The sequence below is a fragment of the Toxotes jaculatrix genome, chromosome 5 (assembly GCF_017976425.1).
Source record: "Toxotes jaculatrix isolate fToxJac2 chromosome 5, fToxJac2.pri, whole genome shotgun sequence".
Classification (NCBI taxonomy): domain Eukaryota; kingdom Metazoa; phylum Chordata; class Actinopteri; family Toxotidae; genus Toxotes; species Toxotes jaculatrix.
In genome coordinates this window covers 21,387,235-21,415,075 of record NC_054398.1, presented here as the reverse complement: position 1 = coordinate 21,415,075, position 27,841 = coordinate 21,387,235, and the positions used below count along the sequence as shown (strand labels likewise).

Genomic DNA, 27,841 nt, shown 5'->3' with positions numbered 1-27,841 from the left:
TAGTATACACACAACGCACATAGAGTTAGCGATGTTGGTGCGGGGGTGCCAAGAAGGATCCACACCTAAATTTTGCCCTAACATACCTGCCTCAAGCTCTAGGGCCCCAGGGCAGATGCCAGTTTTGTCCCATTCATTCTTACTTTTTAATCGGGCTTGCGGACGTCTTCAAACAGAAAGCGACCTCTGCCTTTGAGAACCAGTGCACTAGAGGGCGCTCAACAAACTATCCATGCGTCCCCTGTCTGCTTGTCACGTTGTCCAACATGGCTGCGTCCATGGTGAGGACTTGCCGTTACTTATCACGGAATGGATGCTGTATTCTCCTTGAGAGAACGAGTCTTTGCCTCACACCCAGATCTAAATTTCACTGTTCTTCCACAGCACATAACGGGCTGCTCTTCTCTCTAGGTAAACGCGGTATTCTGAAGGACTCCTTCCCCGATAACGCAGCTCAGGACCAGCTACCTCGGCTGCTAGAGTCCAGCGCTCAGACTGTATACTGCGGCTTTGACCCCACGGCCGATAGCCTGCATGTGGGTAACTTGCTCGCTATCATCGGCCTGCTGCACTTCCGAAGCGCCGGGCACCATGCCCTCGCTGTGCTCGGAGGGGCCACGGCACAAATCGGGGACCCGAGTGGGAAAACGAGCGAGAGGGAGCGCCTGTCCGCGGATGTCGTTGAGGCGAACACCCGCAGCATCCGGGAGAGCATCCAGAGGATTTTCACCAACCACGAACTGTACTTTCACGATAGCTCCAGGAAGCTGGGCACTGTTAATGTACTGAACAACCTGAGCTGGTACAAGGACTGGGGCGTCGTGGCTTTTCTGTCGGAGGCCGGCAGGTACTTCAGGATGGGCACCATGCTCAGCCGCCAAAGCGTTCAGTCCAGGCTGAAGAGCGCAGACGGTATGAGCCTGACAGAGTTCACCTATCAAGTGTTTCAAGCTTATGACTTCTACCATCTGAACCAAATATATGGCTGCAAGATTCAGCTCGGAGGCACCGACCAGCTGGGCAATTTGATGTCTGGCCATGAGTACATTCACAAGTAAATGCCCATTTTATTTAAAAATGGTTTCTGTTTTCTATCTTGGTTCCAAACCTTGTTGAAAATTCTCTTAATTTAATATATCATTGATCCTTGGTAAATGTAGACAGAGCAGAAAATTTTATCGAATATTTTTTGTGGATTGTTAGGAGACACCCTTCAATTCAGCATACCTCTAATCCACTGCGGAGCACTTTGTTGTACTAGGCAAGCAGCTATCTTACAGATATCTTAGCAGATATCTTATATCAAGCAGTCTTCTGTCTTCTAGCAGCTGAACCAGCTATATGGTTACAAGATTCAGCTCAGGGATACCAATCAGTTTTTCAATGTGATGTCTGGCCAGGAATGCATTTACAAGTAAATGTCCATCCTACTTAAAAACAAGCTTTAACGGCAGTGTTTTCTCTATACCTCTGTACCAGACCTCATTGAAAATTTAGGTAATTTATTATTTTAGAGATCCTTGGTAAATGGACACACCAGAAAATGTAACTGAATGTCTTGCAAGAGCTGATAAGAGCCAATTTACAATTCTGCAAAATATCAGTAGCGCAGTTATGGTATAGGTGTCTTTTTTAATAACAAAGGAACACCTTTAAAAGCTTTACATTCAATTTGGACTGATTGCTTTGTGGAGAGTTGCTAAATTCTAACTACCAAGGGGACATTATGCTACCTATCTAACATTGTCTTAATGAGAGTGTTTCTTTGTTTGTCTTGATATAACATGATATGGCAAATCTATACAAAAAGCCCTGTATAATAATAATATTGATGTTTTATACAGTGAACTGTATTACGCAGATCAGACAAAACACTAAACATGTGAAAGAAAAACTTCAGTTACACATATTTCTTTTGAAATTTTATTTAACAAGACAATTTTGTAAAACAGGTTAAAACAATATGCTCATATCACCTCTGCTGGATTCCACTTAAAGCTGAATTATTACCCATTGTTTTATTCATGTATGCAAAAAAGACAGAAGCAGTTCAACAGTGTGAACGGGCGGGCTGGCCATCGGGAGGTACGGGAGGTTTCCCGAACGGCCGGTCTGTTCCCGGCCGATGGTCGGAACGTTTTTTTTACCCTATAAAATGCAGTATCAGTGAACCGCAGCAGCGTGTCCTCGCAGCCGCAGGTGCCACAGAGTGAAACGTAACCAAGGCAAGAGTTGTAGGTTTCAGCAGTGAGGATCACTTCCGCGTTCGCGTTTCTCGGCTGCCGCTGCGGGCTGGCTCCAGAAGAGAGAAATTATCCATTTACCCCCATGTTAAAATAGCCAACATTACAGCCTAAAAAAACATATAATTTACGCGCTGTTACATTTTTGTGTTTTTGCGATCTATTGATCAGGGGCGGACTGTTTATTTTAGTAAGACCTCAAAATGTAATTAAAAACATCATGGTATAGTAAAGCGTCAAAATATGCCAAAAAAAGTCATATTTTAGTAAGACCTCAAAATGTCATAAAAAATGTCATACGGCCGTAAGGCGTCAAAATATGCCAAAACAAGTCATATTTTAGTAAGACCTCAAAATGTCATAAAAAACGTCATAGTATAGTATGGCGTTTTTTTCGGGCAAAAAATGTCAAAAAAGTTTTTGACCTCAAAATGTCATAAAAAAACGTCATAGTATGGTATGCCGTTTTTTTCGGGCAAAAAAAGTCAAAAATTTTTTTGACCTCAAAATGTCATAAAAAACATCATAGTATAGTAAGGCGTTTTTTTCAGGTAAAAAAAGTCGAAAAACTTTTTTACCTCAGAATGTCATAAAAAACATCATAGTATAGTAAGGCGTCAAAATCGGACAAAAAAAGTCAAAAATTTTTTTGACCTCAATATGTCATAAAAAACGTCATAGTATAGTATGGCGTTTTTTTCGGGCAAAAAAAATCAAAAAATTTTTTGACCTCAAAATGTCATAAAAATCGTCATAGTATAGTATGGCGTTTTTTTCGGACAAAAAAAGTCAAAAAATTTTTTGACCTCAAAATGTCATAAAAAACGTCATAGTATAGTATGGCGTTTTTTTCGGGCAAAAAAAGTCAAAAAAATTTTTGACCTCAAAATGTCATCAAAAACGTCATAGTATAGTAAAGCGTTTTTTTCGGGCAAAAAAAGTCAAAATTTTTTTGGACCTCAAAATGTCATAAAAAAATGTCATAGTATAGTATATAGTATGGCGTTTTTTTCGGGCAAAAAAAGTCAAAAAATTTTTTGACCTCAAAATGTCATAAAAATCGTCATAGTATAGTAAGGCGTTTTTTTCGGGCAAAAAAAGTCAAAAAAATTTTTGACCTCAAAATGTCATAAAAAACGTCATAGTATAGTATGGCGTCAAAATCGGTCAAAAAAAGTCAAAATTTTTTGGACCTCAAAATGTCATAATAAACGTCATAGTATAGTAAGGCGTCAAAATCGGACAAAAAAAGTCAAAAATTTTTATGACCTCAAAATGTCATAAAAAACGTCAGTATAGAATGCCGTTTTTTTCGGGCAAAAAAAGTCAAAAATTTTTTTGACCTCAAAATGTCATAAAAAACATCATAGTATATTAAGGCGTTTTTTTCAGGTAAAAAAAGTCGAAAAACTTTTTTACCTCAGAATGTCATAAAAAACATCATAGTATAGTAAGGTGTCAAAATCGGACAAAAAAAGTCAAAATTTTTTTTGACCTCAATATGTCATAAAAAACGTCATAGTATAGTATGCCGTTTTTTTCGGGCAAAAAAAATCAAAAAATTTTTTGACCTCAAAATGTCATAAAAAACGTCATAGTATAGTAAAGCATTTTTTTTGGGCAAAAAAAGTCAAAAAATTTTTGGACCTCAAAATGTCATAAAAAACGTCATAGTATAGTAAAGCGTTTTTTTCGGGCAAAAAAAGTCAAAAAAATTTTTGACCTCAAAATGTCATCAAAAACGTCATAGTATAGTATGGCGTCAAAATCGGTCAAAAAAAGTCAAAATTTTTTTGGACCTCAAAATGTCATAAAAAACGTCATAGTATAGTAAGGCGTCAAAACCGGCCCAAAACAGTCAAAAAAAATTTTGACCTCAAAATGTCATAAAAAACGTCATAGTATAGTAAGGCGTTTTTTTCGGGCAAAAAAAGTCAAAATTTTTTTTGACCTCAAAATGTCATAAAAAACATCATAGTATAGTAAGGCATCAAAATCGGACAAAAAAAGTCAAAATTTTTTTGGACCTCAAAATGTCATAAAAAACGTCATAGTATAGTAAGGCGTCAAAATCGGACAAAAAAAGTCAAAATTTTTTTTGACCTCAAAATGTCATAAAAAACGTCAGTATAGTATGGCGTTTTTTTCGGGCAAAAAAAGTCAAAATTTTTTTGACCTCAAAATGTCATAAAAAACGTCATAGTATAGTATGGCGTCAAAATCGGACAAAAAAAGTCAAAAATTTTTATGACCTCAAAATGTCATAAAAAACGTCAGTATAGAATGCCGTTTTTTTCGGGCAAAAAAAGTCAAAAAATTTTTTGACCTCAAAATGTCATAAACAACGTCATAGTATATAGTAAGGCGTCAAAACCGGCCCAAAAAAGTCCAAAAAAATTTTGACCTCAAAATGTCATAAAAAACGTCATAGTATAGTAAGGCGTCAAAATCGGACAAAAAAAGTCAAAAAAATTTTTGACCTCAAAATGTCATAAAAAACGTCATAGTATAGTATGGCGTCAAAATCGGACAAAAAAAGTCAAAAAAATTTTTGACCTCAAAATGTCATAAAAATCGTCATAGTATATTATGGCGTTTTTTTCGGACAAAACAAGTCAAAAATTTTTTTGACCTCAAAATGTCATAAAAAACGTCATAGTATAGTAAGGCGTCAAAATTGGACAAAAAAAGTCAAAATTTTTTTGGACCTCAAAATGTCATAAAAAACGTCATAGTATAGTAAGGCGTCAAAATCGGACAAAAAAAGTCAAAAATTTTTTTGACCTCAAAATGTCATAAAAAACGTCATAGTATAGTATGGCGTCAAAACCGGCCCAAAAAAGTCAAAAAAAATTTTGACCTCAAAATGTCATAAAAAACATCATAGTATAGTAAGGCGTCAAAATCGGACAAAAAAAGTCAAAAAAGTTTTTGACCTCAAAATGTCATAAAAATCGTCATAGTATAGTATGGCGTTTTTTTCGGACAAAAAAAGTCAAAAAAATTTTTGACCTCAAAATGTCATAAAAAACGTCATAGTATAGTATATAGTATGGCGTTTTTTTCGGGCAAAAAAAGTCAAAAAATTTTTTGACCTCAAAATGTCATAAAAATCGTCATAGTATAGTAAGGCGTTTTTTTCGGGCAAAAAAAGTCAAAAAATTTTTTGACCTCAAAATGTCATAAAAATCGTCATAGTATAGTAAGGCGTTTTTTTCGGGCAAAAAAAGTCAAAAAAATTTTTGACCTCAAAATGTCATAAAAAACGTCAGTATAGTATGGCGTCAAAATCGGTCAAAAAAAGTCAAAATTTTTTGGACCTCAAAATGTCATAATAAACGTCATAGTATAGTAAGGCGTCAAAATCGGACAAAAAAAGTCAAAAATTTTTATGACCTCGAAATGTCATAAAAAACGTCAGTATAGAATGCCGTTTTTTTCGGGCAAAAAAAGTCAAAAATTTTTTTGACCTCAAAATGTCATAAAAAACATCATAGTATAGTAAGGCGTCAAAATCGGACAAAAAAAGTCAAAATTTTTTTGGACCTCAATATGTCATAAAAAACGTCATAGTATAGTATGGCATTTTTTTCGGCCAAAAAAAGTCAAAAATTTTTTTGACCTCAAAATGTCATAAAAATCGTCATAGTATAGTATGGCGTTTTTTTCCGGCAAAAAAAGTCAAAAATTTTTTTGACCTCAAAATGTCATAAAAATCGTCATAGTATAGTAAGGCGTCAAAATTGGACAAAAAAAGTCAAAATTTTTTTGACCTCAAAATGTCATTAAAAACGTCATAGTATAGTAAGGCGTCAAAATCGGACAAAAAAAGTCAAAATTTTTTTTGACCTCAAAATGTCATAAAAAACGTCAGTATATAATGCCGTTTTTTTCGGGCAAAAAAAGTCAAAAATTTTTTTGACCTCAAAATGTCATAAAAAACGTCACAGTATAGTATGGCGTCAAAACCGGCTCAAAAAAGTCAAAAAAAATTTTGACCTCAAAATGTCATAAAAAACATCATAGTATAGTAAGGCGTCAAAATTGGACAAAAAAAGTCAAAAAAGTTTTTGACCTCAAAATGTCATAAAAAACGTCATAGTATAGTATGGCGTTTTTTTCGGGCAAAAAAAGTCAAAAAATTTTTTGACCTCAGAATGTCATAAAAAACGTCATAGTATAGTAAGGCGTCCAAATTGGACAAAAAAAGTCAAAATTTTTTTGGACCTCAAAATGTGATAAAAAACGTCATAGTATAGTATGGCGTTTTTTTCGGGCAAAAAAAAGGCAAAAAATTTTTTGACCTCAAAATGTCATAAAAAACGTCATAGTATAGTATGGCGTTTTTTTCGGGCAAAAAAAGTTAAAAAAATTTTTGACCTCAAAATGTCATAAAAAACGTCATAGTATAGTAAGGCGTTTTTTTCGGGCAAAAAAAGTTAAAATTTTTTTTGACCTCAAAATGTCATAAAAAACGTCATAGTATAGTATGGTGTTTTTTTCGGGCAAAAAAAGTCAAAAAATTTTTTGACCTCAAAATGTCATAAAAAACGTCATAGTATAGTAAGGCGTCAAAATCGGACAAAAAAAGTCAAAAAATTTTTTGACCTCAAAATGTCATAAAAAACGTCATAGTATAGTAAGGCGTCAAAATCGGACAAAAAAAAGTCAACCTTTTTTTTGACCTCAAAATGTCATATAAAACGTCATAGTATAGTATGGCGTTTTTTTCCGGCAAAAACAGTCAACATTTTTTTTGACCTCAAAATGTCATAAACAACGTCATAGTATAGTGAGGTGTCAAAACCGGCCCAAAAAAGTCAAAAAAAAATTTTGACCTCAAAATGTCATGAAAAACGTCATAGTATAGTATGGCGTTTTTTTCGGGCAAAAAAAGTCAAAATTTTTTTTGACCTCAAAATGTCATAAAAAACGTCATAGTATAGTAAGGCGTCAAAATCGGTCAAAAAAAGTCAAAATTTTTTTGGACCTCAAAATGTCATAAAAAACGTCATAGTATAGTAAGGCGTCAAAACCGGCCCAAAAAAGTCAAAAAAAATTTTGACCTCAAAATGTCATAAAAAACGTCATAGTATAGTAAGGCGTCAAAATCGGACAAAAAAAGTCAAAATTTTTTTGGACCTCAAAATGTCATAAAAAACGTCATAGTATAGTAAGGCGTCAAAATCGGACAAAAAAAGTCAAAAAAATTTTTGACCTCAAAATGTCATAAAAAACGTCATAGTATAGTATGGCGTTTTTTTCGGGCAAAATAATTCAAAAATTTTTTTGACCTCAAAATGTCATAAAAATCGTCATAGTATAGTATGGCGGTTTTTTCGGGCAAAAAAAGTCAAAAATTTTTTTGACCTCAAAATGTCATAAAAATCGTCATAGTATAGTATGGCGTTTTTTCGGACAAAAAAACTCAAAAATTTTTTGACCTCAAAATGTCATAAAAAACATCATAGTATAGTAAGGCGTCAAAATCAGACAAAAAAAGTCAAAAAAGTTTTTGACCTCAAAATGTCATAAAAATCGTCATAGTATAGTATGGCGTTTTTTTCGGACAAAAAAAGTCAAAAAAATTTTTGACCTCAAAATGTCATAAAAAACGTCATAGTATAGTATATAGTATGGCGTTTTTTTCGGGCAAAAAAAGTCAAAAAATTTTTTGACCTCAAAATGTCATAAAAATCGTCATAGTATAGTAAGGCGTTTTTTTCGGGCAAAAAAAGTCAAAAAAATTTTTGACCTCAAAATGTCATAAAAAACATAGTATAGTATGGCGTCAAAATCGGTCAAAAAAAGTCAAAATTTTTTGGACCTCAAAATGTCATAATAAACGTCATAGTATAGTAAGGCGTCAAAATCGGACAAAAAAAGTCAAAAATTTTTATGACCTCAAAATGTCATAAAAAACGTCAGTATAGAATGCCGTTTTTTTCGGGCAAAAAAAGTCAAAAAATTTTTTGACCTCAAAATGTCATAAAAAACATCATAGTATAGTAAGGCGTCAAAATCAGACAAAAAAAGTCAAAATTTTTTTTGACCTCAATATGTCATAAAAAACATCATAGTATAGTATGGCGTTTTTTTCGGACAAAACAAGTCAAAAATTTTTTTGACCTCAAAATGTCATAAAAAACGTCATAGTATAGTAAGGCGTCAAAATTGGACAAAAAAAGTCAAAATTTTTTTGGACCTCAAAATGTCATAAAAAACGTCATAGTATAGTAAGGCGTCAAAATCGGACAAAAAAAGTCAAAAAATTTTTTGACCTCAAAATGTCAGAAAAAACGTCATAGTATAGTATGGCGTCAAAACCGGCCCAAAAAAGTCAAAAAAAATTTTGACCTCAAAATGTCATAAAAAACATCATAGTATAGTAAGGCGTCAAAATCGGACAAAAAAAGTCAAAAAAGTTTTTGACCTCAAAATGTCATAAAAATCGTCATAGTATAGTATGGCGTTTTTTTCGGACAAAAAAAGTCAAAAAAATTTTTGACCTCAAAATGTCATAAAAAACGTCATAGTATAGTATATAGTATGGCGTTTTTTTCGGGCAAAAAAGTCAAAAAAATTTTTGACCTCAAAATGTCATAAAAATCGTCATAGTATAGTAAGGCGTTTTTTTCGGGCAAAAAAAGTCAAAAAAATTTTTGACCTCAAAATGTCATAAAAAACGTCATAGTATAGTATGGCGTCAAAATCGGTCAAAAAAAGTCAAAATTTTTTGGACCTCAAAATGTCATAATAAACGTCATAGTATAGTAAGGCGTCAAAATCGGACAAAAAAAGTCAAAAATTTTTATGACCTCAAAATGTCATAAAAAACGTCAGTATAGAATGCCGTTTTTTTCGGGCAAAAAAAGTCAAAAATTTTTTTGACCTCAAAATGTCATAAAAAACATCATAGTATAGTAAGGCGTCAAAATCGGACAAAAAAAGTCAAAATTTTTTTTGACCTCAATATGTCATAAAAAACGTCATAGTATAGTATGGCATTTTTTTCGGCCAAAAAAAGTCAAAAATTTTTTTGACCTCAAAATGTCATAAAAATCGTCATAGTATAGTATGGCGTTTTTTTCGGGCAAAAAAAGTCAAAAATTTTTTTGACCTCAAAATGTCATAAAAATCGTCATAGTATAGTAAGGCGTCAAAATTGGACAAAAAAAGTCAAAAATTTTTTTGACCTCAAAATGTCATAAAAAACGTCATAGTATAGTAAGGCGTCAAAATCGGACAAAAAAAGTCAAAAAATTTTTTGACCTCAAAATGTCATAAAAAACGTCAGTATATAATGCCGTTTTTTTCGGGCAAAAAAAGTCAAAAATTTTTATGACCTCAAAATGTCATAAAAAACGTCAGTATATAATGCCGTTTTTTTCGGGCAAAAAAAGTCAAAAAATTTTTTGACCTCAAAATGTCATAAAAAACGTCACAGTATAGTATGGCGTCAAAACCGGCTCAAAAAAGTCAAAAAAAATTTTGACCTCAAAATGTCATAAAAAACATCATAGTATAGTAAGGCGTCAAAATTGGACAAAAAAAGTCAAAAAAGTTTTTGACCTCAAAATGTCATCAAAAACGTCATAGTATAGTATGGCGTTTTTTTCGGGCAAAAAAAGTCAAAAAATTTTTTGACCTCAGAATGTCATAAAAAACGTCATAGTATAGTAAGGCGTCCAAATTGGACAAAAAAAGTCAAAATTTTTTTTGACCTCAAAATGTGATAAAAAACGTCATAGTATAGTATGGCGTTTTTTTCGGGCAAAAAAAAGGCAAAAAATTTTTTGACCTCAAAATGTCATAAAAAACGTCATAGTATAGTATGGCGTTTTTTTTGGGCAAAAAAAGTTAAAAAAATTTTTGACCTCAAAATGTCATAAAAAACGTCATAGTATAGTAAGGCGTTTTTTTCGGGCAAAAAAAGTCAAAATTTTTTTTGACCTCAAAATGTCATAAAAACGTCATAGTATAGTAAGGCGTCAAAATCGGTCAAAAACAGTCAACATTTTTTTTGACCTCAAAATGTCATAAACAACGTCATAGTATAGTAAGGTGTCAAAACCGGCCCAAAAAAGTCAAAAAAAAATTTTGACCTCAAAATGTCATGAAAAACGTCATAGTATAGTATGGCGTTTTTTTCGGGCAAAAAAAGTCAAAATTTTTTTTGACCTCAAAATGTCATAAAAAACGTCATAGTATAGTAAGGCGTCAAAATCGGTCAAAAAAAGTCAAAATTTTTTTGGACCTCAAAATGTCATAAAAAACGTCATAGTATAGTAAGGCGTCAAAACCGGCCCAAAAAAGTCAAAAAAAATTTTGACCTCAAAATGTCATAAAAAACGTCATAGTATAGTAAGGCGTCAAAATCGGACAAAAAAAGTCAAAATTTTTTTGGACCTCAAAATGTCATAAAAAACGTCATAGTATAGTAAGGCGTCAAAATCGGACAAAAAAAGTCAAAAAAATTTTTGACCTCAAAATGTCATAAAAAACGTCATAGTATAGTATGGCGTTTTTTTCGGGCAAAATAATTCAAAAATTTTTTTGACCTCAAAATGTCATAAAAATCGTCATAGTATAGTATGGCGGTTTTTTTCGGGCAAAAAAAGTCAAAAATTTTTTTGACCTCAAAATGTCATAAAAATCGTCATAGTATAGTATGGCGTTTTTTCGGACAAAAAAACTCAAAAATTTTTTGACCTCAAAATGTCATAAAAAACATCATAGTATAGTAAGGCGTCAAAATCAGACAAAAAAAGTCAAAAAAGTTTTTGACCTCAAAATGTCATAAAAATCGTCATAGTATAGTATGGCGTTTTTTTCGGACAAAAAAAGTCAAAAAAATTTTTGACCTCAAAATGTCATAAAAAACGTCATAGTATAGTATATAGTATGGCGTTTTTTTCGGGCAAAAAAAGTCAAAAAATTTTTTGACCTCAAAATGTCATAAAAATCGTCATAGTATAGTAAGGCGTTTTTTTCGGGCAAAAAAAGTCAAAAAAATTTTTGACCTCAAAATGTCATAAAAAACATAGTATAGTATGGCGTCAAAATCGGTCAAAAAAAGTCAAAATTTTTTGGACCTCAAAATGTCATAATAAACGTCATAGTATAGTAAGGCGTCAAAATCGGACAAAAAAAGTCAAAAATTTTTATGACCTCAAAATGTCATAAAAAACGTCAGTATAGAATGCCGTTTTTTTTCGGGCAAAAAAAGTCAAAACATTTTTTGACCTCAAAATGTCATAAAAAACATCATAGTATAGTAAGGCGTCAAAATCAGACAAAAAAAGTCAAAATTTTTTTTGACCTCAATATGTCATAAAAAACATCATAGTATAGTATGGCGTTTTTTTCGGACAAAACAAGTCAAAAATTTTTTTGACCTCAAAATGTCATAAAAAACGTCATAGTATAGTAAGGCGTCAAAATTGGACAAAAAAAGTCAAAATTTTTTTGGACCTCAAAATGTCATAAAAAACGTCATAGTATAGTAAGGCGTCAAAATCGGACAAAAAAAGTCAAAAAATTTTTTGACCTCAAAATGTCAGAAAAAACGTCATAGTATAGTAAGGCGTCAAAACCGGCCCAAAAAAGTCAAAAAAAATTTTGACCTCAAAATGTCATAAAAAACATCATAGTATAGTAAGGCGTCAAAATCGGACAAAAAAAGTCAAAAAAGTTTTTGACCTCAAAATGTCATAAAAATCGTCATAGTATAGTATGGCGTTTTTTTCGGACAAAAAAAGTCAAAAAAATTTTTGACCTCAAAATGTCATAAAAAACGTCATAGTATAGTATATAGTATGGCGTTTTTTTCGGGCAAAAAAAGTCAAAAAAATTTTTGACCTCAAAATGTCATAAAAATCGTCATAGTATAGTAAGGCGTTTTTTTCGGGCAAAAAAAGTCAAAAAAATTTTTGACCTCAAAATGTCATAAAAAACGTCATAGTATAGTATGGCGTCAAAATCGGTCAAAAAAAGTCAAAATTTTTTGGACCTCAAAATGTCATAATAAACGTCATAGTATAGTAAGGCGTCAAAATCGGACAAAAAAAGTCAAAAATTTTTATGACCTCAAAATGTCATAAAAAACGTCAGTATAGAATGCCGTTTTTTTCGGGCAAAAAAAGTCAAAAATTTTTTTGACCTCAAAATGTCATAAAAAACATCATAGTATAGTAAGGCGTCAAAATCGGACAAAAAAAGTCAAAAATTTTTTTGACCTCAATATGTCATAAAAAACGTCATAGTATAGTATGGCATTTTTTTCGGCCAAAAAAAGTCAAAAATTTTTTTGACCTCAAAATGTCATAAAAATCGTCATAGTATAGTATGGCGTTTTTTTCGGGCAAAAAAAGTCAAAAATTTTTTTGACCTCAAAATGTCATAAAAATCGTCATAGTATAGTAAGGCGTCAAAATTGGACAAAAAAAGTCAAAAATTTTTTTGACCTCAAAATGTCATAAAAAACGTCATAGTATAGTAAGGCGTCAAAATCGGACAAAAAAAGTCAAAAAATTTTTTGACCTCAAAATGTCATAAAAAACGTCAGTATATAATGCCGTTTTTTTCGGGCAAAAAAAGTCAAAAAATTTTTTGACCTCAAAATGTCATAAAAAACGTCACAGTATAGTATGGCGTCAAAACCGGCTCAAAAAAGTCAAAAAAAATTTTGACCTCAAAATGTCATAAAAAACATCATAGTATAGTAAGGCGTCAAAATTGGACAAAAAAAGTCAAAAAAGTTTTTGACCTCAAAATGTCATCAAAAACGTCATAGTATAGTATGGCGTTTTTTTCGGGCAAAAAAAGTCAAAAAATTTTTTGACCTCAGAATGTCATAAAAAACGTCATAGTATAGTAAGGCGTCCAAATTGGACAAAAAAAGTCAAAATTTTTTTTGACCTCAAAATGTGATAAAAAACGTCATAGTATAGTATGGCGTTTTTTTCGGGCAAAAAAAAGGCAAAAAATTTTTTGACCTCAAAATGTCATAAAAAACGTCATAGTATAGTATGGCGTTTTTTTCGGGCAAAAAAAGTTAAAAAAATTTTTGACCTCAAAATGTCATAAAAAACGTCATAGTATAGTAAGGCGTTTTTTTCGGGCAAAAAAAGTCAAAATTTTTTTTGACCTCAAAATGTCATAAAAAACGTCATAGTATAGTATGGTGTTTTTTTCGGGCAAAAAAAGTCAAAAAATTTTTTGACCTCAAAATGTCATAAAAAACGTCATAGTATAGTAAGGCGTCAAAATCGGACAAAAAAAGTCAAAAAATTTTTTGACCTCAAAATGTCATAAAAAACGTCATAGTATAGTAAGGCGTCAAAATCGGACAAAAAAAAGTCAACCTTTTTTTTGACCTCAAAATGTCTTAAAAAACGTCATAGTATAGTAAGGCGTTTTTTTCGGGCAAAAAAAGTCAAAATTTTTTTGGACCTCAAAATGTCATAAAAAACATCATAGTATAGTATGGCGTTTTTTACGGGCAAAAAAAGTCAAAAATTTTTTGGACCTCAAAATGTCATATAAAACGTCATAGTATAGTATGGCGTTTTTTTCCGGCAAAAAAAGTCAAAATTTTTTTTGACCTCAAAATGTCATAAAAACGTCATAGTATAGTAAGGCGTCAAAATCGGTCAAAAACAGTCAACATTTTTTTTGACCTCAAAATGTCATAAACAACGTCATAGAAAAGTAAGGTGTCAAAACCGGCCCAAAAAAGTCAAAAAAAAATTTTGACCTCAAAATGTCATGAAAAACGTCATAGTATAGTATGGCGTTTTTTTCGGGCAAAAAAAGTCAAAATTTTTTTTGACCTCAAAATGTCATAAAAAACGTCATAGTATAGTAAGGCGTCAAAATCGGTCAAAAAAAGTCAAAATTTTTTTGGACCTCAAAATGTCATAAAAAACGTCATAGTATAGTAAGGCGTCAAAACCGGCCCAAAAAAGTCAAAAAAAATTTTGACCTCAAAATGTCATAAAAAACGTCATAGTATAGTAAGGCGTCAAAATCGGACAAAAAAAGTCAAAATTTTTTTGGACCTCAAAATGTCATAAAAAACGTCATAGTATAGTAAGGCGTCAAAATCGGACAAAAAAAGTCAAAAAAATTTTTGACCTCAAAATGTCATAAAAAACGTCATAGTATAGTATATAGTATGGCGTTTTTTTCGGGCAAAATAATTCAAAAATTTTTTTGACCTCAAAATGTCATAAAAATCGTCATAGTATAGTATGGCGGTTTTTTCGGGCAAAAAAAGTCAAAAATTTTTTTGACCTCAAAATGTCATAAAAATCGTCATAGTATAGTATGGCGTTTTTTTCGGACAAAAAAACTCAAAAATTTTTTGACCTCAATATGTCATAATTAACGTCATAGTATAGTAAGGCGTCAAAATTGGACAAAATAAGTCAAAAAATTTTTTGACCTCAATATGTCATAAAAAACGTCATAGTATAGTAAGGCGTCAAAATTGGACAAAAAAAGTCAAAAAATTTTTTGACCTCAAAATGTCATAAAAAACGTCATAGTATAGTAAGTCGTCAAAATCGAACAAAAAAAGTCAAAATTTTTTTTGACCTCAAAATGTCATAAAAAACATCATAGTATAGTAAGGCGTCAAAATCGGACAAAAAAAGTCAAAAATTTTTTTGACCACAAAATGTCATAAAAAACGTCATAGTATAGTAAGGCGTCAAAACCGGCCCAAAAAAGTCAAAAAAAATTTTGACCTCAAAATGTCATAAAAAACATCATAGTATAGTAAGGCGTCAAAATCGAACAACAAAAGTCAACATTTTTTTGGACCTCAAAATGTCATAAACAACGTCATAGTATATAGTAAGGCGTCAAAACCGGCCCAAAAAAGTCAAAAAAAATTTTGACCTCAAAATGTCATAAAAAACGTCATAGTATTGTAAGGCGTCAAAATCGGACAAAAAAAGTCAAAAAAATTTTTGACCTCAAAATGTCATAAAAAACGTCATAGTATAGTATGGCGTTTTTTTCGGGTAAAATAATTCAAAAAATTTTTTGACCTCAAAATGTCATAAAAAACGTCATAGTATAGTAAGGCGTCAAAATCGGACAAAAAAAGTCAAAATTTTTTTTGACCACAAAATGTCATAAAAAACGTCATAGTATAGTAAGGCGTCAAAACCGGCCCAAAAAAGTCAAAAAAAATTTTGACCTCAAAATGTCATAAAAAACATCATAGTATAGTAAGGCGTCAAAATCGGACAAAAAAAGTCAAAAAAGTTTTTGACCTCAAAATGTCATAAAAAACGTCATAGTATAGTATGGCGTTTTTTTCGGGCAAAATAATTCAAAAATTTTTTTGACCTCAAAATGTCATAAAAATCGTCATAGTATAGTATGGCGTTTTTTTCGGACAAAAAAACTCAAAAATTTTTTGACCTCAATATGTCATAATTAACGTCATAGTATAGTAAGGCGTCAAAATTGGACAAAAAAAGTCAAAAAATTTTTTGACCTCAATATGTCATAAAAAACGTCATAGTATAGTAAGCCGTCAAAATTGGACAAAAAAAGTCAAAATTTTTTTTGACCTCAAAATGTCATAAAAAACGTCATAGTATAGTAAGTCGTCAAAATCGGACAAAAAAAGTCAAAATTTTTTTTGACCTCAAAATGTCATAAACAACGTCATAGTATATAGTAAGGCGTCAAAACCGGCCCAAAAAAGTCAAAAAAAATTTTGACCTCAAAATGTCATAAAAAACGTCATAGTATAGTAAGGCGTCAAAATCGGACAAAAAAAGTCAAAAAAATTTTTGACCTCAAAATGTCATAAAAAACGTCATAATATAGTAAGGCATCAAAATCGGCCAAAAAAAGTCAAAAAATTTTTTGACCTCAAAATGTCATAAAAAACGTCATAGTATAGTAAGGCGTCAAAATCGGACAAAAAAAGTCAAAAAAATTTTTGACCTCAAAATGTCATAAAAATCGTCATAGTATAGTATGGCGTTTTTTTCGGACAAAACAAGTCAAAAAATTTTTTGACCTCAAAATGTCATAAAAAACGTCATAGTATAGTAAGGCGTCAAAATTGGACAAAAAAAGTCAAAATTTTTTTGGACCTCAAAATGTCATAAAAAACGTCATAGTATAGTATGGCGTTTTTTTCGGACAAAAAAAGTCAAAAAATTTTTTGACCTCAAAATGTCATAAAAAACGTCATAGTATAGTATGGCGTCAAAACCGGCCCAAAAAAGTCAAAAAAAATTTTGACCTCAAAATGTCATAAAAAACATCATAGTATAGTAAGGCGTCAAAATCGGACAAAAAAAGTCAAAAAAATTTTTGACCTCAAAATGTCATAAAAATCGTCATAGTATAGTATGGCGTTTTTTTCGGGCAAAAAAAGTCAAAAAATTTTTTGACCTCAAAATGTCATAAAAATCGTCATAGTATAGTAAGGCGTCAAAATCGGTCAAAAAAAGTCAAAAATTTTTTTGACCTCAAAATGTCATAAAAAACGTCATAGTATAGTAAGGCGTCAAAATAGGCCCAAAAAAGTCAAATTTTTCTTTGACCTCAAAATGTCATAGAAAACGTCATAGTATAGTAAGGCGTCAAAATTGGACAAAAAAAGTCAAACATTTTTTTGGACCTCAAAATGTCATAAAAAACATCATAGTATAGTAAGGCGTTTTTTACGGGCAAAAAAAGTCAAAAAAATTTTTGACCTCAATATGTCATAAAAAACGTCATAGTATAGTATGGCGTTTTTTTCGGGCAAAAAAAGTCAAAATTTTTTTGGACCTCAAAATGTCATAAAAAACGTCATAGTATAGTATACCGTTTTTTTCGGGCAAAAAAAGTCAAAATTTTTTTTGACCTCAAAATGTCATAAAAAACGTCATAGTATAGTATACCGTTTTTTTCGGACAAAAATAGTCAAAATTTTTTTGGACCTCAAAATGTCATAAAAAACGTCATAGTATAGTAAGGCGTTTTTTTCGGGCAAAAAAAGTCAACCTTTTTCTTGACCTCAAAATGTCATAAAAAACGTCATAGTATAGTATGGCGTTTTTTTCGGGCAAAAAAAGTCAAAATATTTTTGGACCTCAAAATGTCATAAAAAACGTCATAGTATAGTAAGGCGTCAAAATCGGACAAAAAAAGTCAACATTTTTTTTGACCTCGAAATGTCATAAAAATCATCATAGTATAGTAAGGTGTCAAAATCGGAAAAAAAAAGTCAAAAAATTTTTTGACCTCAAAATGTCATAAAAAACGTCATAATATAGTAAGGCATCAAAATCGGCCAAAAAAAGTCAAAATTTTTTTTGACCTCAAAATGTCATAAAAAACGTCATAGTATAGTAAGGCGTCAAAATCGGACAAAAAAGTCAACATTTTTTTTGACCTCGAAATGTCAAAAAAATCGTCATAGTATAGTAAGGCGTTTTTTTTTCGGTCAAAAAAAGTCAAAAAAATTTTTGACCTCAAAATGTCATAAAAATCATCATAGTATAGTATGCCGTTTTTTTCGGGCAAAAAAAGTCAAAAAATTTTTTTACCTCAAAATGTCATAAAAAAACGTCATAGTATAGTAAGGCGTTTTTTTCGGGCAAAAAAAGTCAAAAATTTTTTGACCTCAAAATGTCATAAAAAACGTCATAGTATAGTATGGCGGGTTTTTTTTGGGCAAAAAAAGTCAAAATTTTTTTGGACCTCAAAATGTCATAAAAAACGTCATAGTATAGTAAGGCGTCAAAATCGGACAAAAAAAGTCAAAAAAATTTTTGACCTCAATATGTCATAAAAAACGTCATAGTATAGTATGGCGTTTTTTTCGGGCAAAAAAAGTCAAAAATTTTTTTGACCTCAAAATGTCATAAAAAACATCATAGTATAGTAAGGCGTCAAAATCGGACAAAAAAAGTCAAAAAAATTTTTGACCTCAAAATGTCAAAAAAATTGTCATAGTATAGTAAGGCGTCAAAATTGGACAAAAAAAGTCAAAAATTTTTTTGACCTCAAAATGTCATAAAAAACGTCATAGTATAGTAAGGCGTCAAAATCGGACAAAAAAAGTCAAAATTTTTTTTGACCTCAAAATGTCATAAAAAACGTCATAGTATAGTATGGCGTTTTTTTCGGGCAAAAAAAGTCAAAAATTTTTTTGACCTCAAAATGTCATAAAAAATGTCATAGTATAGTATGGCGTCAAAACCGGCCCAAAAAAGTCAAAAAAAATTTTGACCTCAAAATGTCATAAAAAACATCATAGTATAGTAAGGCGTCAAAATCGGACAAAAAAAGTCAAAAAAGTTTTTGACCTCAAAATGTCATAAAAATCGTCATAGTATAGTATGGCGTTTTCTTTCGGACAAAAAAAGTCAAAAAAATTTTTGACCTCAAAATGTCATAAAAAACGTCATAGTATAGTAAGGCGTCCAAATTGGACAAAAAAAGTCAAAATTTTTTTTGACCTCAAAATGTCATAAAAAACGTCATAGTATAGTATGGCTTTTTTTTTTCGGGCAAAAAAAGTCAAAAAATTTTTGACCTCAAAATGTCATAAAAAACGTCATAGTATAGTAAGGCGTTTTTTTCGGGCAAAAAAAGTCAAAAATTTTTTTGACCTCAAAATGTCATAAAAAACATCATAGTATAGTAAGGCGTCAAAATCGGACAAAAAAAGTCAAAAAAATTTTTGACCTCAAAATGTCATAAAAATCGTCATAGTATAGTAAAGCGTCAAAATTGGACAAAAAAAGTCAAAAAATTTTTTGACCTCAAAATGTCATGAAAAACATCATAGTATAGTAAGGCGTCCAAATTGGACAAAAAAAGTCAAAAATTTTTTTGACCTCAAAATGTCATAAAAAACGTCATAGTATAGTATGGCGTTTTTTCGGGCAAAAAAAAGGCAAAAAATTTTTTGACCTCAAAATGTCATAAAAAACGTCATAGTATAGTAAAGCGTTTTTTTCTGACAAAAAAAGTCAAAAATTTTTTTGACCTCAAAATGTCATAAAAAACGTCATAGTATAGTATGGCGTTTTTTTCGGGCAAAAAAAGTCAAAAATTTTTTTGACCTCAAAATGTCATAAAAAACGTCATAGTATAGTAAGGCGTTTTTTTGGGCAAAAAAAGTCAAAATTTTTTTGGACCTCAAAATGTCATAAAAAACGTCATAGTATAGTAAGGCATCAAAATCGGACAAAAAAAGTCAAACATTTTTTTGACCTCAAAATGTCATAAAAAACGTCATAGTATAGTAAGGTGTCAAAATCGGACAAAAAAATTCAAATTTTTCTTTGACCTCAAAATGTCATAAAAAACGTCATAGTATAGTATGGCCTTTTTTTCGGGCAAAAAAAGTCAAAAATTTTTTTGGCCTCAGAATGTCATAAAAAACGTCATAGTATAGTAAGGCGTCAAAATAGGCCAAAAAAAGTCAAAATTTTTTTGGACCTCAAAATGTCATAAAAAACGTCATAGTATATAGTAAGGCGTCAAAACTGGCCCAAAAAAGTCAAAAAAAATTTTGACCTCAAAATGTCATAGAAAACGTCATAGTATAGTAAGGCCTTTTTTTCTGCCAAAAAAAGTCAAAATTTTTTTGGACCTCAAAATGTCATAAAAAACATCATAGTATAGTAAGGCGTCAAAATAGGCCCAAAAACGTCAAATTATTTTTGGACCTCAAAATGTCATAAAAAACGTCATAGTATAGTAAGGCGTCAAAATCGGACAAAAAAAGTCCAAATAATTTTTGACCTCAATATGTCATAGAAAACGTCATAGTATAGTAAGGCGTCAAAATTGGACAAAAAAAGTCAAAAATTTTTTTGGACCTCAAAATGTCATAAAAAACATCATAGTATAGTAAGGCGTCAAAATCAGACAAAAAAAGTCAAAATTTTTTTGGACCTCAAAATGTCATAAAGAACGTCATTGTATAGTATGGCGTTTTTTTTCGGGCAAAAAAAGTCAAAAAATTTTTTGACCTCAAAATGTCATAAAAAACGTCATAGTATAGTAAGGCGTCAAAATAGGCCAAAAAAAGTCAACATTTTTTCTTACCTCAAAATGTCATAAAAAACGTCATAGTATAGTATGGCGTTTTTTTCGGCCAAAAAAGTCTACATTTTTTTGGACCTCAAAATGTCATAAAAAACGTCATAATATAGTATGGCGTTTTTTTCGGGCAAAAAAAGTCAAAATTTTTTTGGACCTCAAAATGTCATAAAAAACGTCATAGTATAGTATGGCGTTTTTTTCGGGCTAAAAAAGTCAAAAAAAATTTTGACCTCAAAATGTCATAAAAAACGTCATAGTATAGTATACCTTTTTTTCGGGCAAAAAAAGTCAAAATTTTTTTGGACCTCAAAATGTCATAAAAAACGTCATAGTATAGTATACCGTTTTTTTCGGACAAAAATAGTCAAAATTTTTTTGGACCTCAAAATGTCATAAAAAACGTCATAGTATAGTAAGGCGTTTTTTTCGGGCAAAAAAAGTCAACCTTTTTCTTGACCTCAAAATGTCATAAAAAACGTCATAGTATAGTAAGGCGTTTTTTTTGGGCAAAAAAAAGTCAAAATTTTTTTGGACCTCAAAATGTCATAAAAAACGTCATATTATAGTAAGGCGTTTTTTTTGGGGAAAAAAAGTCAAAAAAATTTTTGACCTCAATATGTCATAAAAAACGTCATAGTATAGTAAGGCGTCAAAATAGGCCCAAAAAAGTCAAATTTTTCTTTGACCTCAAAATGTCATAAAAAACGTCATAGTATAGTAAGGCGTCAAAATCGGACAAAAAAAGTCAACATTTTTTTTGACCTCGAAATGTCATAAAAATCATCATAGTATAGTAAGGTGTCAAAATCGGGAAAAAAAAGTCAAAAAATTTTTTGACCTCAAAATGTCATAAAAAACGTCATAATATAGTAAGGCATCAAAATCGGCCAAAAAAAGTCAAAATTTTTTTTGACCTCAAAATGTCATAAAAAACATCATAGTATAGTATGGCGTTTTTTTCGGGCAAAAAAAGTCAAAATTTTTTAGGACCTCAAAATGTCATAAAAAACGTCATAGTATAGTAAGGCGTCAAAATCGGACAAGTCAACATTTTTTTTGACCTCGAAATGTCATAAAAATCATCATAGTATAGTAAGGTGTCAAAATCGGAAAAAAAAGTCAAAAAATTTTTTGACCTCAAAATGTCATAAAAAACATCATAATATAGTAAGGCATCAAAATCGGCCAAAAAAAGTCAAAAATTTTTTTGACCTCAAAATGTCATAAAAATCATCATAGTATAGTAAGGTGTCAAAATCGGACAAAAAAAGTCAAAAAATTTTTTGACCTCAAAATGTCATAAAAAACGTCATAGTATAGTATGGCGTTTTTTTTCGGGCAAAAAAAGTCAAAATTTTTTTGGACCTCAAAATGTCATAAAAAAACGTCATAGTATAGTATGGCGTTTTTTTCGGGCAAAAAAAGTCAACATTTTTTTTGACCTCAAAATGTCATAAAAAACGTCATAGTATAGTATGGCGTTTTTTTCGGGCAAAAAAGTCAAAAAAATTTTTGACCTCAAAATGTCATAAAAAACGTCATAGTATAGTAAGGCGTCAAAATTGGACAAAAAAAGTCAAAATTTTTTTTGACCTCAATATGTCATAAAAAACGTCATAGTATAGTATGCCGTTTTTTTTCGGGCAAAAAAAGTCAAAAAATTTTTTGACCTCAAAATGTCATAAAAAACGTCATAGTATAGTATGCCGTTTTTTTCGGGCAAAAAAAGTCAAAATTTTTTTTGACCTCAAAATGTCATAAAAAACATCATAGTATAGTAAGGCGTCAAAATCGGACAAAAAAAGTCAAAAAATTTTTTGACCTCAATATGTCATAAAAAACGTCATAGTATAGTAAGGCGTCAAAATGGGACAAAAAAAGTCAAAACATTTTTTGACCTCAAAATGTCATTAAAAACATCATAGTATAGTATGGCGTTTTTTTCGGGCAAAAAAAGTCAACATTTTTTTTTACCTCAAAATGTCATAAAAAACGTCATAGTATAGTAAGGCGTTTTTTCGGGCAAAAAAAGTTAAAAAATTTTTTTATCTCAAAATGTCATAAAAATCGTCATAGTATAGTAAGGCGTCAAAATCGGTCAAAAAAAGTCAAAAAAAATTTTTTGACCTCAAAATGTCATAAAAAACGCCATAGTTTAGTAAGGCGTCAAAATAGGAACCGCTACAGGAAATCATTCCTGCCACATGCTATAGGACTGTATAACTCATCACCCCTGTGCCAGAGATAACCTGTGTTATTGCTGTTATGATGATTATGCACCTTAACCTTGTTTACAACTGTATTTCATCCTGCACTCTTATTCATTTTTATTCTTGCACATTCATATTACTGTCCTACAGTTTTACAGTCTTAATAGTTTTCATAGTTATTTATAACAATTTTTTATCTTGCACTCCTATTCATCTTATTTTGCACATTCATATTACTGTTCTATAGTTTTTTACAGTTCTTATAGTTCCATAGCTGTTTATAAGAATATTTCATTCTGCACTCTTATTCCTCTCATATTGCACAGTCATATTACAGTGGTATAGTTTTTATTGTTTCATTGTTGTTTATATACTTATTCATCCTGCACTCTTATTCTTCTTATATTTGCACATCCATACTACTCGACTGTTTTGGTGCACTGACTTGCTACTATGCACATTCTGGAGAATTCATTGTACTACTTGTACATTTGTACTCTGGTTTCACAAACTTAACTTATTGTTACCGCTGACTGCTACTTATACTTAGCTTTATTTAGCTTTTTTACTGCAGATTTATGTAGGGCAAATCTCCTTATTTTTTGTACTTGTGACCATTGTACTATTGTGTTTATTACCTGTACACGGCTGCTATAACAGTTGAATTTCCCAGTTTGGGATCAATAAAGTATTTTTATCTTATCTTATCTTATCTTATCTAAAATAGGCCCAAAAAAGTCAAATTTTTTTTGGACCTCAAAATGTCATAAAAAACGTCATAATGTAGTAAGGCATCAAAATCGGCCAAAAAAAGTCAAAAATTTTTTTGACCTCAAAATGTCATAAAAAACGTCATAGTATAGTAAGGCGTTTTTTTCGGGTAAAAAAAGTCAAAAAAAATTTTTACCTCAAAATGTCATAAAAAACATCATAGTATAGTAAGGCGTCAAAATCGGACAAAAAAAGTCAAAAATTTTTTGGACCTCAAAATGTCATAAAAAACATCATAGTACAGTATGGCGTTTTTTTCGGGCAAAAAAAGTCAAAAATTTTTTTGACCTCAAAATGTCATAAAAAACGTCATAGTATAGTAAGGCGTCAAAACCGGCCCAAAAAAGTCAAAAAAAAATTTGACCTCAAAATGTCATAAAAACGTCATAGTATAGTAAGGCGTCAAAATCGGCCAAAAAAAGTCAAAAAATTTTTTGACTTCTAAATGTCATAAAAAACGTCATAGTATAGTATGGCTTTTTTTTCGGGCAAAAAAAGTCAAAAAAATTTTTGACCTCAAAATGTCATAAAAAACGTCATAGTATAGTAAGGCGTCAAAATCGGCCAAAAAAAGTCAAAAAAAATTGTGACCTCTAAATGTCATAAAAAATGTCATACGGCCGTAAGGCGTCAAAATATGCCAAAAAAAGTCATATTTTAGTAAGACCTCAAAGCCTAAATAACACTAGTATGACCTCAATAAAAGATTAATTATTATTTCAAGTGGGGGGGGGTCTCGGGCCGGCAGTGAATCAAGTGTGAACCAATGCTCTTACATGTTTTGATATACACAAACTAGACATGTAACTCTTGAAATCCTGACATCTCTCCAGAATGAGTGGCGAGGAGGTGTATGGCCTGACCATCCCCCTGGTGACCAGCTCTATCGGAGACAAATTGGGGAAGACAGCAGGCAATGCAGTGTGGCTCAACAGAGACAAGACATCACCCTTTGAACTCTACCAGTTCTTTCTCAGACAGCCTGACACCAGTGTGGAAGGGTAGGTGAAGATAAAGGCATGTGTAAGATCTGAAAGTATCTTATAAATGCTAGTAAACCCATCACCTAATTTGGCTGGTTGAGTTAGAGTCTGACAGACTCCTTCACTTTTTGCACATTTGTTTTGTAGATTTAATTGTAAATGGATAAAATTACCATTTACGCCCCCCAGTTTCACTCAACAATCCATAGTGACAAGGTGAAAAACATGCTTTTAAATTTTTTTTAGCAGATTTGTTTAAAGAAAAAAAAGAAAACTGAAATCTCTCATTAGTCTTTGACTGAGCCACTCAAGGGCAATCACACTTGTCCCGAGGCCGAGGCCTCTCTTTATTTAGCTGCATTCATCCTTCCCCTCAGTTCTAACCAGTCTCCATAACGTGGTGCTGCTACCATGCTATGGGGATGCTTCTCTCATCTCTGTAGAGAAGCTCTCTCAGAGTGAACTTGGGACCTCTTGATCACCTCCCTGACCTATAACCTTCTTGGAAGGTTACTCAGTTTGAGTGGACGTCCAAATCTAGAAGAGTCCTGGTGGTTCCAAACATCTACCATTTCACAATTATTGAGGTCACTGGGCTCCTGGGAGCACTCAAAGTTTCAGAGATGGTTTTATGCTCTTGTCCTGATCAGTGCCTCGCCACAAAATTTTATGGACTATTATTGGACTTTATGGCTTAGTTTTGTCCTGACATGCAGTGTGAATTGTGGGACCTTATATACACAGCAGTGTGTGCGTTTCTAAACTATGTCCAATCAATTCAGTTTGCCAAAGATGGACTCCAGTCAAGTTCTAGACACATTTCAAGGATAACTAAAGCAACCAGGATATGTCTGAACACAATTTTGAGTACCCTAAGCAGAGCACAATCTGAATACTTTGGTAAATGATAGATTTCAGCTTAAGAGTTATATAATATTTGGAAACATTTCTAAAAACATGTTTTCACTTGGATTATTGAGTGTAGACTGGTGGACAAAAATGGCAGTTTTATGTGTTTAAAATTAAATATATAACACAAAGTGATCATCAAACAAAGGGGTATGAATAATTTCTGAAACCACTGTAGCTATTCTCTGCACTGTAACAGGAGACTGAGGTGTACTGTGTGGCTGTTTCACAGGTACTTGAAGCTGTTCACCTTCCTACCACTGGCGGAGGTGGAGAGGCTGATGGAGCAGCAGAGAGAGGATCCAGGTAAACGCCTCGCACATAAGCGACTGGCTGCAGAAGTGACGAAACTGGTGCATGGAAAGGAGGGCCTTGAGAGTGCTAAGAGGTCAGAACAGGCTGTGTATATGTGACATTTAATGCTCTTTTATTCAATATAATTGTTCTTTATCATTTCTTACAGGTCTTTTTAAGGAATTCAGTCAGTTAGAGAATTTTTTAAAAAATCTGTAATTTAGGATGATGCCAAATCTTTAACTCTGCCAGGGCCGCTGTTCTGTAGATCTGTAGTTGCCCTTGACCTCTGACCCCATTGCAGAGGGGACAAATTACCTTCAGAGGAGAAAAAGTTATATGTAATATTGTCATTGCAGATGTACCAACGCACTGTACCACAGCAGCGTGCAGGCCTTGGAGGAAATGAGTGACGAGGAGCTTCAGGAGCTCTTCAGGGAGGCTCCCTTCCACGAGCTGCTGTTGGAGCCGGGGACGACTGTGATAGACACCTGTCGCAGAGTCAATGCAATCCCAGAGGGGCCCAGAGGGTAGGCACCCCACTCCTGCTTTCATTAAATCCACTTCCAGGATGCAAGCTAACAATAGTCAATAGAAATAATTTATTCAAAAACTATATTAAACATATTAACCTGTAAATGAATGGATTCAAGTTACAGGGTCAGTGCAACCAAATCACAAAAACATTTTGCTATGGAGGTATACACATAGTTTTCATAGTGACTGTTTCACTGTCCTAATTAACAATGTGAACGTATGTGTGCAGGTATCGGATGGTTCAGGACGGAGCAGTGTGGATCAACCACAATCGGACAGACAAACCAGAGCAAGTACTGATCCCCAAACTCCACATCCTGTCTAATGGACTTACTTTGCTCAGAGTGGGCAAGAGGAACTTCTACATCATCAAATGGCTCAGTCTCTGAGGTCGTCTGCCTCTTGTAAGGGACCAGTTTACTCGAATGGACTGGCTGGGAAGGTAGGCAACTACACCTCATCAGGGTCAGCGAGGAGACCTGGATGGACTGATATTTTGGTACACAGTAGGCTTTAGTGTGGCCTAAGCTCAGTGATTGCCTGTGGTTGTCATATAAATATGTATATGTACAGATGTGACCTTTATCTAAAGGTAAGGTATTAAAAAGCGTTTGATATAAAGATTGTTTCCTGTTGAATTTGTACTCCCACAGAAATCCTGCAAAGTGAACGCTAGGGGGCACTATTGTCCCAGTCATAATGGTGGTGGTGCTGCTGCAGTCAGGACACAGCTGCACCACAGAGCCTGCTGTGACCTCCATAGGTAAATAATTGCTCACAGTAAAATTAAACTGCATCATTTCTCGCAAACAGGTTATGGTCCTATTTTAAGCGAATCACTTTTTTTTTAATTTGATGCAAACACAAGGCCAACATCTGTTGTACTGTAGCTGTTTTTTCTTCTTAGTGGTGGGAAGTGTAAACTGTTCCAAAAGAAAAGAAAGGGGTTTTATATAAATTCACAAACAAAGAAAGCTTGCTTGTAGATTATTTTTAGACTCCATGAATTTTATATTTCCATTAGCAGAATATTTTTTTCAAGACTGGCATTAGATTTTCCCTTGAAGTACCAGGTTTTCACTGTGGTGTAAATAACTATTTTCAACTCTCAGCATGCACAGACTTTCTCTGTCATTCTTTGTTTTTTCATTTTGGAGTTGGGGATTTTCTTTTGCTTTTGCAGACCCTTAAATGTGGATATGTACGTGGCTTTTTAGTTCTACATCTGTTCTTCTCTTTTTCTCCTGGGGGCCAGTGGAGATGAGGACAGGGTCTGGTGTGTGCTGACCTTGACTTACCCCACTCAGTTCCAGATTACTGGTGGAAATACATGGAGTCATGGAGATACACTTTGACTCAGTTTGTAGAAATTTTTATTTATTTATTGGGAATCATTGGATAGTTTTGACATTAGGTGGTGGGAAGTATACCTACTCTAACAGAGGATCCACACCTTGAAGCCTTCAGCCTATGCATTTTCAGACATGTCATCTCTTTTAAGGTGGAATGTTTACAAGCAGCTCATTTTTCACTGATTGGTTAAAAAAACACTCCACAGCTTATTTTTCCAAATGTTATTGGAGATTGTTTTTGACAACCTTTTGTGTTTGTATACATGTGTATTTTATGAATTGTAAATGTCTAAAAGATATTTGGTTTGAGGTGAAACAGAGTAAAAAAACATGTCTTGTGAGCTGAAAAAAAGGGTGGTGGGGTCATCTCAATTTAAAATACAGCATTGTCATTTCTCAAACTCTGCCATGAAGTTTAGTCTTGTTTTTTGTTATCAGGAGGCAGTTTTTAAAACCGCATT

The 27,841-nt window shown here is 32.3% G+C and overlaps 1 protein-coding gene across 1 annotated transcript; it reads left to right on the top strand.

Moving 5' to 3' along the window:
• Positions 1-266: 266 nt before the first annotated feature.
• On the top strand, positions 267-27,841 carry yars2 (tyrosyl-tRNA synthetase 2, mitochondrial). Its single transcript, XM_041038567.1, has 5 exons — positions 267-1,054; positions 24,139-24,306; positions 25,430-25,585; positions 25,851-26,021; positions 26,258-27,841. Exons 1-5 carry the CDS (start codon positions 267-269, stop codon positions 26,415-26,417), a joined length of 1,443 nt encoding a protein of 480 aa, XP_040894501.1. The 3' UTR covers positions 26,418-27,841.